Source organism: Octopus bimaculoides, chromosome 14 (genome assembly GCF_001194135.2).
Source record: "Octopus bimaculoides isolate UCB-OBI-ISO-001 chromosome 14, ASM119413v2, whole genome shotgun sequence".
NCBI classification, from domain to species: domain Eukaryota; kingdom Metazoa; phylum Mollusca; class Cephalopoda; order Octopoda; family Octopodidae; genus Octopus; species Octopus bimaculoides.
The window spans coordinates 22,847,826-22,863,501 of NC_068994.1; the positions used below are offsets into that span (position 1 = coordinate 22,847,826).

The following is a 15,676-nucleotide window of genomic DNA, read 5'->3' on the forward strand; positions in this document are numbered from 1 at the left end:
TATAATACTCCATTCAGAACTCACACGGCCTCAAATACTTCAGGAAAATTCTTTTAGGCTTTAGATCAAAATTTTCTCTGTTCTAGCAGATGCAATAAGTGATTTTATAGACATGTAGCATACTTCTCTCTCTCTCTGTTATATATACATGAATATGGACGTAGTATATAACAGCTAGCCTTTGGCCGCACCTTTGGTCCCTGTTGTGTCCACTACACTGATTGGTTGGTATTGGTGCAGTCTGTTTCTTGTTCTATTGCACGCCAAGATGCAACCCAACCAATTGCAGCCTTCAGATAAGGTCGCGTGAGACAGTCTTTTCTAAACCCCAGTTTGAGCCGACAGCATGTTATAAAAGCCAGCATCTCACCATCACAGTTTGTCAGTCTCTTGGCTCCAGACCTTTTGAGGTCTAGCCACTGACCAGAGCACACAGCCAGTTCCAGCGACGACACAACAGCAGCCACATGGAGACTCATCAACACTTTGTCCAGCAGCATTCAGGACCTCCATCTACTTAACGTCATCAACAACTTCTTGCTACGTACACAGCAATCAGCAAGACTCGCACAGGTTCTATCTCAACACTGTTTGTGAATTACTTCACCATGGTTAACAGCAAATACAACCTGTGATAACCTCCTGTAACAAGAGACTGGCAGCAGCATTGAACCCACGACATGTGCCTCTCCCTGGCTCTGCATTGCCACCACAACTTCTTGAAACAGCACTTCAACTACTGTGTACCTTGACTACGAACTGGTATTTATCATACTTGTGTTTAAACATTCTTCTAACATTATATTATAAACTCTTTCTATACTCTGAACTTATTGCACACGCATACATCCATGTTTGTATACACATACACTTTATTTACATGACGGCCTGTCTATTATTATGTTTATATGTCACACTCACACAGACACACAAGTTAACATATAAATAAAATCTCTTAAACCTTCTACCGGTTGTGTCTCTCGTTTCCTTCTGGCACCTATACTCATTTAACCTTTTTCCTTCCATGAACTATGTATGGAATTGTGAAGCACCCAGCAAGTGCTAATCCACATTTTCCTACAATTGGTGACCCCGATGTGATCACGCGGTCATACCCGACGTGATTCCAACATGCAACCCAACGTTCACACGGACATTTACAAAATGGTGACCCAGTGCCAGTTTCATGACCAACCGCTCTTTCTCCTTTTCGCTACAGTTATTTCATCCTTTATCGTCTATTTTGCCTTGCACAAAATGACTGGTGGGGGGCTCTGTAGCGTACTTCTCTCTCTCTCTATTATATATATATGAATATGGACGTAGTAGATAACAGCTAGCCTTCGGCTGCACCTTTGGCCCCTGTTGTGTCCACCACTCTGATTGGTTGGTATTGGTGCAGTTTATCTCTTGTTTTATTGCATGCCAAGATGCAACCCAACCAATCGCAGCCTTCAGATAAGGTTGCGTGAGACAGTCTTTTCTAAACCCCAGTTTGATCCGACAGTCTCTTCGCTCCAGACCTTCTGAGGTCTAGCCACCGACCACAGAGCACACAGCCAGTTCCAGCGATGATACAGACATAATGTGGGATTCCTATATTTCATTACACCTAACTTAGCAGATATTATAGCGTCAACATTAGAAAACTGTATGAAGAATGAAGAAACATATAGGTATTTATCCTGAACGTATTGAAAACTTTAGGTCTACCATCAATGAATCACATCTTTTAAGTCAGGCTAACAAGAGTGACTATATCTAAACATCTCATATAGACAAAAATAGTGCTACTCATACCATAAATAGGACATTGCATAACTATAGAACTAATGGTGTATGTAATTTCCAGAAATCTAGTAAACATCGTCTAGATAAACAATGTCTAAAGAAGGTGTCAACATTTTAGTGATATCCATTTGGCAGCTGATGATGGGAATACACATTGGTTATGTTTGATTGTAAACTTTTTATATCTTAGTCCCATTATTCTAAGTTGTCCTTCATTCCTGTAAAGTGAAAAGTGTTTGTGGATTCATAGTTTGTGAGGATCACTTATATTGGTTAAGGTTGGATTTGTTTATAGGTAATCTTATTGGGCTTAGATATTGGTGTCTAGTTTTGAGAGGTTCTGTGGCATAATGTATATAGGTTTCATCAAAACATCTGAGAGTATCTATGACCGCATAGGTTCTTCTGCTACAAAATCTAAGGTCAGAATGCATAATCACATTACCACTTTTAAATACAAAAGAGAAGAAAATAGTATTTCATTAGCTAGGTTTATCTGGGCTTTCAAAGAGAAGAATGAAGAATACCTTATTTCACAGTCCAATTGTAATCATAACCTAATCAACAAATGTAATGAATTATTGATTTGTTGTTCTCGTTTATTTAGTAAACCATTCTTAAAATTTCTGTGCCAAGATCTCACTTAACTCATGAGGGTGTAAAGAAATAAACTCTATACCTATGGTATGTTATTAATGGTTCTTCCTCTTCCTTCTTAATTTATACATTATATCATATTTATTGGAATCCTTTCATAACTGACTTGAATATAAACAAATAAATCCAATGTTTTCTTCTTCCTTCTTAATATGCTAACCATATAATATTAGTTGCAAAATTTTACTAAATGATCTTGAATTTTTTAATTAATTTCCCTAAGTTGAGAACCAAATATAATTTCGTTTAATGTTTCATATATCTGAATATTTTTTATTTAACAAAATTCAATTTAATGCTTGTTAACTTGATTTTTCTAAATTGAATTGATATGGCAAATTGTTAGATAGTATCTTCTTTAAAAGTTACTTAAAACTTAACTGATCTGCCACACTACTTATCCATTCTGCTATGGACTGCCACTAAATAAAGACATTAAATAACAAACATTACTAGAGCTCCTTCTCAGAAACTTCTATGCACAATATTTGATAATATTTTGACCATTCTGTTTATGAACTTTGCATGTAGATAACAAAGAAGAGAATGTAATATGATATTTACATTGTTGACTTCCTATACCTCCACAACTGTGTTAGAAACAGTCTTTGAAAAATCTAACAGCAACTTTTGAGCTCCATTGAGAAAAATGTGTAGGATGACTGTTCCATTATTTAATTGATTATTCAATTCTCTGATTATATGTAGAAACCATTGTATGATGAAAGTATGGTTATGCAGGATTTTCAAAACATACATCAGCAAATAAAGTCATATAAGAATATAATCCTTAATTCTTTATCTAATTATTGTTACACACTGTGATTAATATACCAACTCAACTATTGGTGAACAATTTTGAATTTACAGTTTGTATCTGTCACAAGATATATTTAAACCATACAGATTACAACCTTCAATGAGCATTCATTAGCTAGGTTCACTGCATGAAGTGTTTTCCTGGATTTCTTTAATCCCTAACACACACACTCACATACACATTTACATATATGTGCCTTTGCACTTGTGTGTGCACTTTAAGTCTGTTATAGAAACATTCAGGTTTCTTAACCTAAAAATGAGTATAGACACTTAACATTGAGTAGGCAATATTCTGGTTGTTACCACACTAGATCTTATTATTAATCAGTATCAATTCTGTGAGAAACGCGCATACTTTAACATAGCATCCTGCTACCTTCAAGAGCCTCATGGAAGCAGTGTACTGAAACATCTTCAACCTGTCACCTAGTAAACAGATCTTCAATTGGGTGGCTTCTGCTACAATGATGCCTTTAAGACCAGTGAGTGTGAAAACAATATCTGCAATGACTCAAGCCAGGGCAACACCAAAAGAACAAAGAAAAGAAGCTTATCTTTTCACTCAACATCAGGTCTAATTTACATATATGGTTTTGTTTAATTTAACAAACAGGCATTTCCCACATGATCACAGTTCAATAGACACATAGTTAAGATCACTTACTACTGCACTCCAAGCATGAAACAAATCATTACATGCAGACATACTCCTACTGCAGAAGCTGGACCTTCATGCAGAATTCTTGCAGTATGCTCGATGAATGGAGTATTTAACTCCACACCATTATTTATGAAGCAGATGTAAATGTGAGTATTCATGTAGCTTCTCTACAACAAGAAACCAGTCCTTTGCCTTTGGCCCATTGGATTCTGTCAAACCATCCAATCCATGCCAGCATGGAATATGGATGTTAAATGATGATGATGATGTAACATCTATAAATGGAAACCAGAACACCAAACTAAAATGGCATACTGGATTGACTTAAGGACCTTTAAAGTAAGAATTCTTCAATCACATCACATCATTCAAAAACATCACAGAACAAAATATGACAAAACTTACAAACTACATTTGGTAATCAAAAGAAAATTATACAGTTTGACATCAGCTGATGAATGCTGCCAAAAGGAGTTTAGGACATTTAACACCCCCCCCCCCCCGGACAATAACCTCCTAGGACAATTATCCCTAAGCAGTTAACCCCTGATGCATACCATATTTTCTGGTGTATAAGCCGCTATTTTTTACCTAGGAAATTTAGTGTGCGGCTTAGAGAAAGGTGCGCCTAATGTGTGTATTTTTTATAAGTTTCAGGAGGAAAATAATTTGTGTATGGAGATCGAATGATTCCACTGATTTTTTCAGAGAAAAAGTCAGTCGGTGAACAACATGAAAGACTACTGCTACAGTACATTGGTGTCCAGAAGAAAACAAAGCATATTTGTTTTGTTTTACCTTCATGTTTTGATAATATTATTTTTAATCTACTAAAGACTTTAATGTTGACAAAATGTGTTTGTTGTTGATTATAGTATGATAAAATCATGACAATAACAATACATCTCATAGTTGCAAAATAAGGCATTTTGAAACTACATATACGTCAACAACAAAAAGGCTAGCTGCGGATCTGTAGCTCTGTAGGTCTTTTAAACACCAGTATGTTTTATGTGTGAATAAAACCAAAATCTTCCCCAAAATTTGGCCCTGTGGAAGGGTAGCACAGGAGTTTTTTTTTTTTATCAAATGCTGGTTGTTGCCACCCAAACATTTGGAAGTTTTTAAAATATATCAAAAGAGAGCAAGCATTACAACAAGAACTTATGATTCAATCCTTGATGGGTTTTGCAAACAGCCATCTAGAAAGAAATATTTTGATGTTTCAGCTTGTATTAATGCTGAAGTTTGCAATTATGGAAACATAAACGTAATACAATATTTGTGAGGAATCGTGTATAATTTGCACTTTTAGATGATAATTTAAAACTACTTAATATATTGAAGAGGGAGTAATTGTCCTACGGGGTAGTTGTCATCGGGGGCAACTGTCCTGATACAGCCAAGAGATGTAAGTTCTGAATAGCAGAAATGAGTATAATCCTAAGGAAGTTGCAGAAGCCAAGCTTATATCTCAATATCAAGACAGAGAACTTCATTCTCAGAATACACAAGAGAAAACTCATATATAAACATTGAACAACATTATCATAGGTCCCCCACTAAGCTTCTTGTCCTTTGTAGATCTTTACCTTGTTTCACTGTAGGTTTTCCCAAACCGTTCCAACTTCCTGTTTCTTTGACTCAGTCCTGTCTTCTACCCTCTCTCCAGTTTTCTTCCCCATCCAACTCCCTATCTATTTCTCAGCTTGCTTCCTCTTTCTCTCAATCTCTCTTCACCCCATTATTTTACAAATTGAGTGTCTATGAGCAAGTGTATATGTGTGGGGGTAGATGGAGTGAGGGTATGCAAGCTCACCTTCCAAACATGACAACAGAGATAAAAACATAATTATAGTTTCAGTACATTTTATAGGGATTGGTGAGCGGAGTGATATCTTTGCATATATGATGCAAAATGTAATAAAAACACGGAGCATGTACATTTTATTACAAAGTAAAGCTTTTTTAAAAAATGAAAACTGTTCTTCATGTCGCAGATTATTGAAATAATCGAATAGGACTGCAGTGTGACAATATATGGGAAAATAGTTATAAACATATCAAAATATGATTAAATTATTGATTTAACTGGTGATGGGAGTTTTTTTTAGCTTAAATATACCTGAACAAGGAGTATAACCCATAAAATGTCATAAAATATAAATAATTGAACCTTCTCTTAAAAGGGGTTATTTTTTAAACTTTAAATAAAATCTTATTACTCAGGCTTATTTCTCATATGAGACAGAATTAAACGTCTAATATCTGTATATTTTGCCAGATTTTCATAATGAACTAATATCTCTTCAATGACTGATTGATACTATTAACTTCAAGGGAACTGGGACATAGTATTTGTAACATTCATGTGTTTCCTAACAGCATGAGTAAGATAAAAATAATCTTAGTTTTCCATTGAAACTTTGTTGCAGATTCAGTATAGTCACCATTTTCTTTATACAGATTAATAAGAAAGTTTAGAATATATCTTCTTACCTGGAGAGGAACAAATACAAGAACAACATTTATGAGACAGCAAATTGCAAGCTTCAATAAAGTCGTGCCAGTAACTTAGAGATGTTATTCCAAACATTGGTGATGACATAAACAATTCATCCTCAATAATGCTATGTCGCCATTTTACTGGAAAAACACAAAAGGAAAGGCATTCATCAGTAAATGGTTTTCTTTCTTTTTGCTGTAAAATGGAAAATACTTCTGAAATGTGAATTATTTTTATCAAAAGAAATTAATATCTTTGAAAGTTATTCAGAATTGATATGGAGAGTAAATTTTAAGACATCAGATATAATTACATTTTAGTAAATAAAGCTACTATGGATTTTTAATTATTTTGGACTATATATTTTGGTTTTTGAGTTCCATAAAAAAGCTGCATTATTGAAGTTAAGCATTTAAAGTAAACAAACTTCATAGAAGACCAAAGGGGAGGCATATGCTTGAAACATAAGAGAATACATCTTTGTAGTAACAGACAAAAAGATAAATTTGACCAGAATAAAAAAAATTTCACAGCAGATAATTATCAATATAATTCTATCCTGAATTTTATTCAATAACCTACAGCAATAAAATTGTTACAATCCTTTTGGTGAATCTATGAATGAAATCTTACAGATGACTCCACTTAACAATTTCTCACAAATCTCAGTCATCACATCGTTCTAGCAACTAAATTTGTTTAACAAAAAGTGTGAATATCTGGATATTTAGATATATATTTTTTTTCATCTAAACATGAACTGATAAAACAATATTCATATATGCACACTTCTAAGTTTCATCTAGAAAGAGAAGTAACCCGTTGGCGGTGCCTCAAGTATAGACACGGCTCTCGAACCGAAACTAGTAAAAGAATAAAAGAGTAATGATAAATAAATCCACGTACACCTACAATCTGCAAACTTTATCTTTCTGTCGATGCTTCTGTGCTACTCTACTTGAATTACTTCATCCCTTCCTTCTTGACAATTTCCAAACTCCATCTTAAACGTTATCTTGAAAAGAGAGGGATAGTAGAAACATAAACTAGCTTTATTGCCAGTGAAAGTTTTATTAATAGGACATCCAACAAACGCTTTCGAAGCCTTACATCTTCAAGTTTATTGAGTGTGGGTCAACATGGAAACTACTCACTAGAGTGTTAGTGCTTTTATCGTCAGGAATCTTATTATTGGTGATCATTTCGTCTTTTTAGGGTTGTCTAGGATTACATTATCTTGTGTGCCCGCTCCCTGTTTTAAGATAATGGGATGTAGTTTATGATTTTGTCACTCCTGTTAGGTCGAACGACCTGTAGAGAATCCCTCACTGGTTCGCGGTTTATACCGACTCACCTTCTCTCTCTCTCTCTCTCTCTCTCTGTCACACTTCACTGTTTCTCTCACACCCCATTGTCTCACTTCACCTTTCTTCTCTCACGAGTGCCAATGCATTAATATATTTGCAATGTGTCTGTGACAGTGTTCCGTAAAACAAACCTTGTAATGATTTTTTAAAAATATTAAGCAGATTAAGATACATGTCTTAAAAGTGTTGTTATGTAGGGTTGGAGTTAATGTTTTCCCTCAAACTATTTACAGTAAACAAAAAAGGATCTGTTATTAAAACTCACAGAATCTAGTCTTTTCCCTTTATATTTGTTTATTTTGATTAGACGCAAAACCGCTATATCGTAAAAGAGGAGGAAAAAATTGACTACGGTTGATGTGTAGAGTAGAAAATCAAATGTATGATCGAATCCGCGTTGTGGACTTGTCTTGATTACCTGTTTTTGCTATGTTTTTTACGGTGCTTACTTTTATTTTCAATTACATTACTCATAGCAGCCATTTGAAAAGTAACGAATTAACATATTTCAAGCAGGTTCTTATAAAGCTTTAATTTCTTCACATCAATTAAGATTGCTTCCATAATTACTCGATTATAAACATGAAGCAAATCATACAGAGCAAAGGATGGAGAAAGACAGATTTTGACATTTAATAACAACTATTGAACAATAATAATATTTTACCGATGACAGAATGACATCAACTTCACGGAATCAAAATTAAATTTATGAAATTATGTCTCGGTATTTTCTCAGTTATTCTCATAAATATATCAAGAATGGATCTCGAGGTTCAAGTTCGCATCCTATCGAAATTATTAATTTCTCACCATTTAAAATAATCTTAAAAAACAATGGCTTAATTAGTCAGCTTATCAATGTTGCTACTTATGCAACTGATAGTCAAATTATGTCTTTTATACCTAGAAAAATTTTCAGTAATATTTTCCACCCTCCTCTAATACAGACGGAATCGAACCCTCGATGTTAAAAATAAAACCATAAAACCAAAAATATAAATCCTTCTAGCCGAGAGAGTCTGATACTTTTGACTGATATTTTGATTCTCGTCAGAAAAAGAAAATAAACACGAAGACTTACTATTTCCCAAGAAGCGGTGGGGCCTAAAGAGAGAAGAAACGAGAGGATAAATCGTTTGAAGTGAAACTAACAGTGTCTACGTTAAAGGGAAAAGCGAACACCAAGTCGTAACCATTCGTGTAAACGAATCAGTGCCACGGTTTCGATTCCCAGGCTAGTAAAATTTCGCATCACCTTTCTCATGTAAAGTATAGAGGTACCGAAACGTATTCACCCACCAACTGAAATCTAATATTTCCTATATATAGGTAAGAAATCAAAAATTTGAAGGAAATGTCGAGTAATATAAAGGAGGTGGAAGTTCCCGAAACGTTGAACCCGCGAATCGGTTTCAATTCCTGGTTAAATCTATTTCATTTCTCACACACTGTGCCTGCTAGAAAGCCATGAATAGCAACACTTTGCTCTCCTCCTAAACGGCCTAGTAGTAGTAGTAGTAGTAATAATAGTAGTGGTGGTGGTGGTGGTAGTAATAGTAATACTACTACTAGTAGTTGTAGTGGTAGTAGTAGTGGTTGTGATGGTAGTTGTAGTGGTGGTAGTTGAAGTGGTAGCAGTAGTAGTGGCAGTAGTAGTGGTAGTTGCAGCAATAAAGTAGTCGTAATTGTTGGTGGTGGTTTAGTAATTATTGTGTTTATTATATGAAATACTCAGATTATATCTACAGACAGCAAACTAATGTGATTCACTAGTGTCCATGGTAAGTGTGCTTCATCTCAAATTGTTATACAGTATTACTTTAAATGTTTGCAATGTAAAACAAATGACAACAAAAGGTATCAGTCTTCAGCTGTGTTATTATAAAACTACACTGCTATACAGCAGTGGTATATAAACAACGCATGAGTATACTGCAATAGTGTATGGTAGGATATAAGCGCAATATTATAGAGCATGTACACTAATAACTTAGGGCAGATTTGTAGAACAAAGAACGGTAATGTATGAATACATGTAACAGTAAGAACAAAAAATATTTGCAGTATCGTTTCTAGTTTACAATTAGTGATTTGATTTCTGTTGAATGAAAAGTACGAAGTTATATTTCTATCAGAAGTGTAAGGTAAACCCTTTGATTAGTTAGACTATGAGGAAGATGAGCGTGTCTGGCTCGGTTTCATTCCTTGGAGACAGGTGTCAATATGTGTTACGGAGATTCTCTCGTTGTACAGACGGCGCTGGCATACTTTTGTGTTATATAGATTCATTTGTTGTTTTATTATCTTCATATATGTTAGACGTTTAGTGAAAAAGCTGGTGCCACTTGAATTAACTCAGTAATTTGTTCTCACCTGTTGCGGTTGGTGATGAACAAAGTTGTTTCCAAGGTCTTTTTGCAATGTCTCTATGGTTGCAGAATAACTGTGAAAAGATTTCCGAATAGATATTGGTTTGTCATGTGTCCTACATACACTTGTTCATCACAACTGGAATTTCTCCAAAAGTGTGTGGATACAGAGAAAAACTTTCCAAGACCTAATTTACAGATTGAGAACATAGTTACTTTTTTTTCTTCTTGGTACTCAATGATCACTGGAGAGACTATAGTTTTCCTGTAAACATTAAACTATATTAATAACTATAGATATTTTCCTTTTATATATTGGAACGTACCAAATATTGTATTGGTTTTTGCAATAATGGTACACATTATGGTATGGTTTTTACTGAACGAATGACGGTGCCATAAATCACAGAAAACACCAGCTGAGCTTTGTACGTTAATCTGTTGTAGGGTTGGGATCACTTGTTCTGCTTTCGCACTATAATGAAGTGAAAGAGGAATTTGTTAGACAATCGTGCTCCAGCATTTTATATGCAAAATCGCAAATTGGTGTAACTATTGAACTAATAAAGGCATAGCATTACCTGGTTATAACAATGACCCTGATCTATGTATAAGTCAAAAACTAGTAGCCATGGAAAAAACTTTTCTCAAAAATATCATGAAACAATTGCTTAAGCAATGTCATTTATATTTATTGCCCATTGTACCAACAAAATATATTGTTCAATGATGCAATTAAAATTATGACAACACAATTAGCAGAGAACTTTTAACAAATGCGTAACATAATTCTTATATTACAACAGATTACTCAGAATTGTCCAGTTTCTCCTTGTCATCAATTTCAGCATATGTTTCGTGTATCTGAAATACATCTCTGCAAGCATGTTGATTTTGTTTTATGTCAGTTCCCAATGTAACTGATTCAAAAAGTCTTACTTGGTACGAGTATAGTTGCACTGTCAAATTACAGCATATTTTTTTTTACCAAATATGCGTCAAGCAGTCACATTACAAGTCCGGGCACTATCATACATTAGCCATAGACGACCAGTCACTTCCTCGATTCACTTGTGCCAATCTTTCTCATATTTCACATACAACGGATCATATTCACTTCGTTGTTCCTCATTTGTAACAGACCTTTTCCATTTACTTCTTATTTTCCGTTCCATACTTCCTTCTAACTCCAACTTGTAATTAGTATAATTATTTCACCTAATGTGAGCCATATGGGCAGACTGTAAATGACCGACCATAGTGTTAGCTACTCCAGTGTATCAGGTACAGTTTTGTTTGGACTTTCTACATTTTTTCCTGCAGCGTAATAATTGGTACCTAATGTCTATAAGTTGCATCATAATACAGCTGTATTACTACAAGCATTATTGGATTGACTTCTGTATTGCAGAAAAACTTGAATGTTAGTTCTCAAGTGTTTATTCAGTTTACTGTGCATAAAACATAATCACGTATATATGCACAGAAGAAAAACGGGGGGTTTTGTCGTTTATTTTTGTAGATATAATTCATACTTTGGAAGATCTGAGAGTAAGCTTGATTTGTAAATAGAAAAAGTAATTGCCTGGAGAAAGGAAAATGATGTTTTTTTTTTTTTTTTGATTATGAGGAATAGATTTGTCCTTTCTTACAGAATTAGAGAGAAGGAACAACCTGTGTGTAAGACAGAAATGGAGAGAAAAGCAGTCGGCGACAAAAGCAGTTGGTCCCGGTTGTCAGTTATCTTCCCTGAGTAGCTCTTTACAAACTCTGGACGCCGCTACCGCCGTCGGCAGCAGGATTCAGCTGAGCTTCGTCCATCAATATTTATTTGGAGTTTTCAATGTTTTCTCTACTTCTTTCAAATGATTGTTTATAATTATCAGACGAAATTTAAAAATAAAAACAAGTGTATTACAAAATAAATTTGGCAAAGTAATGTAGCGAAGTGACAATGGTAATTATGACAACTACGTTGGGTTTCTTCGACGGAATCTATTTTCGTTTACGAAAGGTAAGGCATTTCCAAGTATTGTGATGGAAAAGTTGTTTGTTGCTAAAAATATAAATGCTTCACATAAATTTTTGTTTTTAGCTTTATATGAATTTTTACTTGGATATTCCTCCAGAAATAGATGAACCATTAAGCAAAATCAGCTTAGCAATGCCCCCTCCCTTCTTTGGAATAACGATTTGGAAAATGAAGTATTTTTAATATTGTTGAAAGTATTTGATTATTTGAAATGAGAAATGTGTTTTTAAAAGTCGCTTACCTCCTATCTTTTCACGTTGTTTAAAACTAGTTCCCTTTGAGTTGCGTTTCTGCAATCAATTAATGTTTCTCTGATACTCTGTGTTTGATATATTTTTACTCTTTATTTATTGAAAAGACAAAAAAAATTAAGAAAATTCCGTGCTAATGTTTGGCCTTCAGATTTGCGTAGAGGTGAAATGCTAAAAGAATAGCAGATGCTGTCGTCTTCAAATTGCTGACGAACTTTTGATCATTTAGTTTAAACAGTTGAATATGTTTGATCCGTTTAGTTGCCTAATTCGTAAGGTGGTGGTGATATTCACCTGTATTTAACTTAGCTACTGGATGAATGTCAGCTTGGATTTTATCAAATCAGCAAAGATCTATCATATTCTGTCAAAATTAAAAAAGTCGATTTCATTTACTTATACATAAGCTCAGTGTCTTTCTAATATACTTAATTTCTATTTAACATTTTTTTTTTATCTCCTATGCAAATCCGTAAAATATATTTTTTCTAAACGTAGAAAAGTTACTCTTTATGAAACAGATGATAGGCATCTAGTAAAAGGATATTTATTTAATGAAATAATTTATCTGACAAAAAATAAAAAAAAAGAAGCCAACTCTTGTTATGGACTTGATGTTGAAATTAAATTGGTGTGCCTTATTCTACCTCTGATTGTAATATTTTATTTCATTGCGTTTTTAGTAATTACTTAGCTTACATTATTTTCGTCAAATGAAATGCTAATTTAAAGAGTAAAATATTTTAAACTGGAAACCAAAAAATACATCTATTTTATTTGTATGAGATATTTGAAAGAGGAATTCGAGACAGGTGTTTTGTTTGTTATTGATTCATTATAGATTTACAGTTGCTTTTACGAGAGTTTTAATTATAAATTTTATGTGCTTGTACACTGTTATTCGTAAGAGGGTGGTCGTTTTTAAATTGAAAGCGTTGTTTTAATTTTAAACTTTCAGTCGTCGCAACAGTGACTGCAGATTATTGTATTGACAATACTTGAGGGTCTCGCCTAGCTGCAAATTTATAATGGCTGAGGCAGTGTTGATTTTTGTTGGTGCTAATAACAGTAGTTGTGGTGGTGGTGGTGGTGGTAGTGTTGGCTGTAGCAGTAATAATAGTAGTAGTAATGTTAGTAGTAGGCAGTTGTAACCAAGACGTTAGAAACAGTAGTAGTGGTGGTGATATAGTTTTTGTGTTAGTAGTAGACCGCTGCAGCAGCATTAGTAGTAGTTGTTACTAGGCCGCCGCAACATCGTTACTGTTGATTGTTGTTGTAATAAATGTGATGGTGGTGGTAGTAATAGTAGTAAAGGTGATGATAGTAGTTGTTTTAGTAGTTGGCAGCTACAACATTGTTATTGACGGTAGTGGTTGTTGGCAGTAGTAGATTGCTGCAACATTGTTATTAGTAGTAGCTGTAGTAGTATACCGGTAAAATATTTTGTGGTAGAGGCGGGTTCTTTCTCAGTCGTAGCTAGTAGATAGTTACTAGTAGCAGTAGATTTTGCTGATTTTTGTTGTTGCAGTAGCGGTGTTTTAGATTGGCCATATAGATTGTTGATAAACGACCGACGACTCTTGTACGGTGATGTGATGTTTTATGAGATATATAATACATTCGAACATGAACATACGTCCTTGTTTGTAATAATGTCACGAGTGAAGTGTGGTTACATATTCACGATAGCTCGTAGTTTTATAGAAAGTAGTCCAGAAGAATTAAATATTATGGATCTTATCACTGTAATATTATGGGGGACATGAAGTTACATATTCGTTCTAGTATAATATTGAATAGCATATGTATTATAGTGTTACCTGCATCTTAACATCACCTCCTCGCCTTATTTCATTTGAGTGTTCTCTCCATAACCTGCCCTCATCATCATCTCCTCCTCTTGCCACCACCTGTATCAACACTATCGCCTCCACTCACTACAGTCTTATCACCTCTACCTTCTACCAGCTTGTCATCCCAACTTGCTATCTGTCTCGCCACCTCTTCCTGTCTTGTCATCCCCACTTACCATTTGTCTCTTCACTTCGTTTCCCATCACCTTCACCGGTTCCATTTCCAGTCTCAACACTTTTCACCTCTACCAACATCATCACCTCTGTAAAAAATTCTTGATGTATATAATGTAGTGATGGTTTGACACAGGCCAGTTCAGAGAAAAGAGATTGGTGGTGATTCAGGGTATGTGGACGACATATGAGGTCTGTCACAACTGGGGTCACTAAATGGTGATGATATGTATGTTCACAAGTACAAATATTCAAGAAGGAAGAATACATGCTGCCAGTAGAAGCAAAACTAAGGACATATAAAATTTGTTATCCCATTTTGGACACTGAGGAAGAAAATTCTATTCTGTCTCTGAAGTAACCTGGAGTTAAGCAAAAGATTTGTAGAATTTCTAGTGCCACTTTAGTGTGCAGTCTAACCCTAAACCTGAACCTAACCCTAATCCTAGCCCAGTTCAGGTCATTTCTCTGTGTAGGTTATAGATACTACTGTAGACAATATATTAAAGTCACACTGAGTTTCCACTAGGCATAACTGTTATAAGCTAAAAAAGTTGAGATACCAACAGTGGAATACAAAATTCAAATACATATACTAGAACATTATCAATGTTTATATTTTAGTCATGTTTAATGCTGTGTCAACATTTTTATGTTTCTTTTATTCTTGCAGGATGTTGACATCGAATTGATATCTTCTGCTAGCATAACTATACTTCTGTGCCTTCTAGTTTACCTTCCTACTTTTGTTACTCATTTATATGACTGCATGAATTTGTGTATAATTTTTAAAAAATTTTCGTATCAATTTTTTTTTATATTAGAAGAATGATATATTAAACATTTTAATCATTTAAAAAACTTCTTTGTCACAATATCTTAATTTAAATCTTTGAAATTTAGTTGAAACAAGTAGTGGCAACTAGTTGGTCAAAGTTATCTTATTTCTTTATTCAGTTATATTTTTACTGATTTATAATTAAAGTTAGTAAATGGATACTTTACTAAATATATATATTCATTAAGGTTTTATTGCTTTCTATACAGTGAATATGTAAGACATGACAGAGAAAAGACTCAAATGGAGATCTTTGACATTCAACCTTCTGAGAGCAGATGACACAACAATAAATGATAGATTCTGTGATTTCTCTCTCTCTCTCTCTCTCTCTCTCTCTCTCTCTCTCTCT

At 34.3% G+C, this 15,676-nt stretch overlaps 1 protein-coding gene and 1 long non-coding RNA gene across 21 annotated transcripts in view; one reads left to right on the forward strand and one right to left on the reverse strand.

Moving 5' to 3' along the window:
• The window catches only part of LOC106884030 (uncharacterized), a 42,467-nt gene extending 28,103 nt beyond the window's left edge, over positions 1–14,364 (reverse strand). Inside the window, exons 1-4 of one of the 20 annotated variants that reach the window (XM_014935214.2) lie at positions 10,758–12,404; positions 10,181–10,651; positions 7,344–7,452; positions 6,431–6,577 (exon numbers count right to left, since the gene is read on the reverse strand). In XM_014935214.2, coding sequence (XP_014790700.1) covers positions 6,431–6,539 — 109 coding nt within the window. In that variant the 5' untranslated portion in view covers positions 6,540–6,577; positions 7,344–7,452; positions 10,181–10,651; positions 10,758–12,404. The other 19 variants (XM_014935217.2, XM_014935221.2, XM_014935222.2 and 16 more) reach the window with 19 other exon arrangements.
• Positions 9,378–15,676, forward strand: part of LOC128249375 (uncharacterized) — a 44,947-nt gene continuing 38,648 nt past the window's right edge. The window contains exon 1 of the long non-coding RNA XR_008265477.1: positions 9,378–9,588. This is a non-coding gene — a long non-coding RNA (uncharacterized LOC128249375). The remainder of the gene's footprint in view (positions 9,589–15,676) is intronic.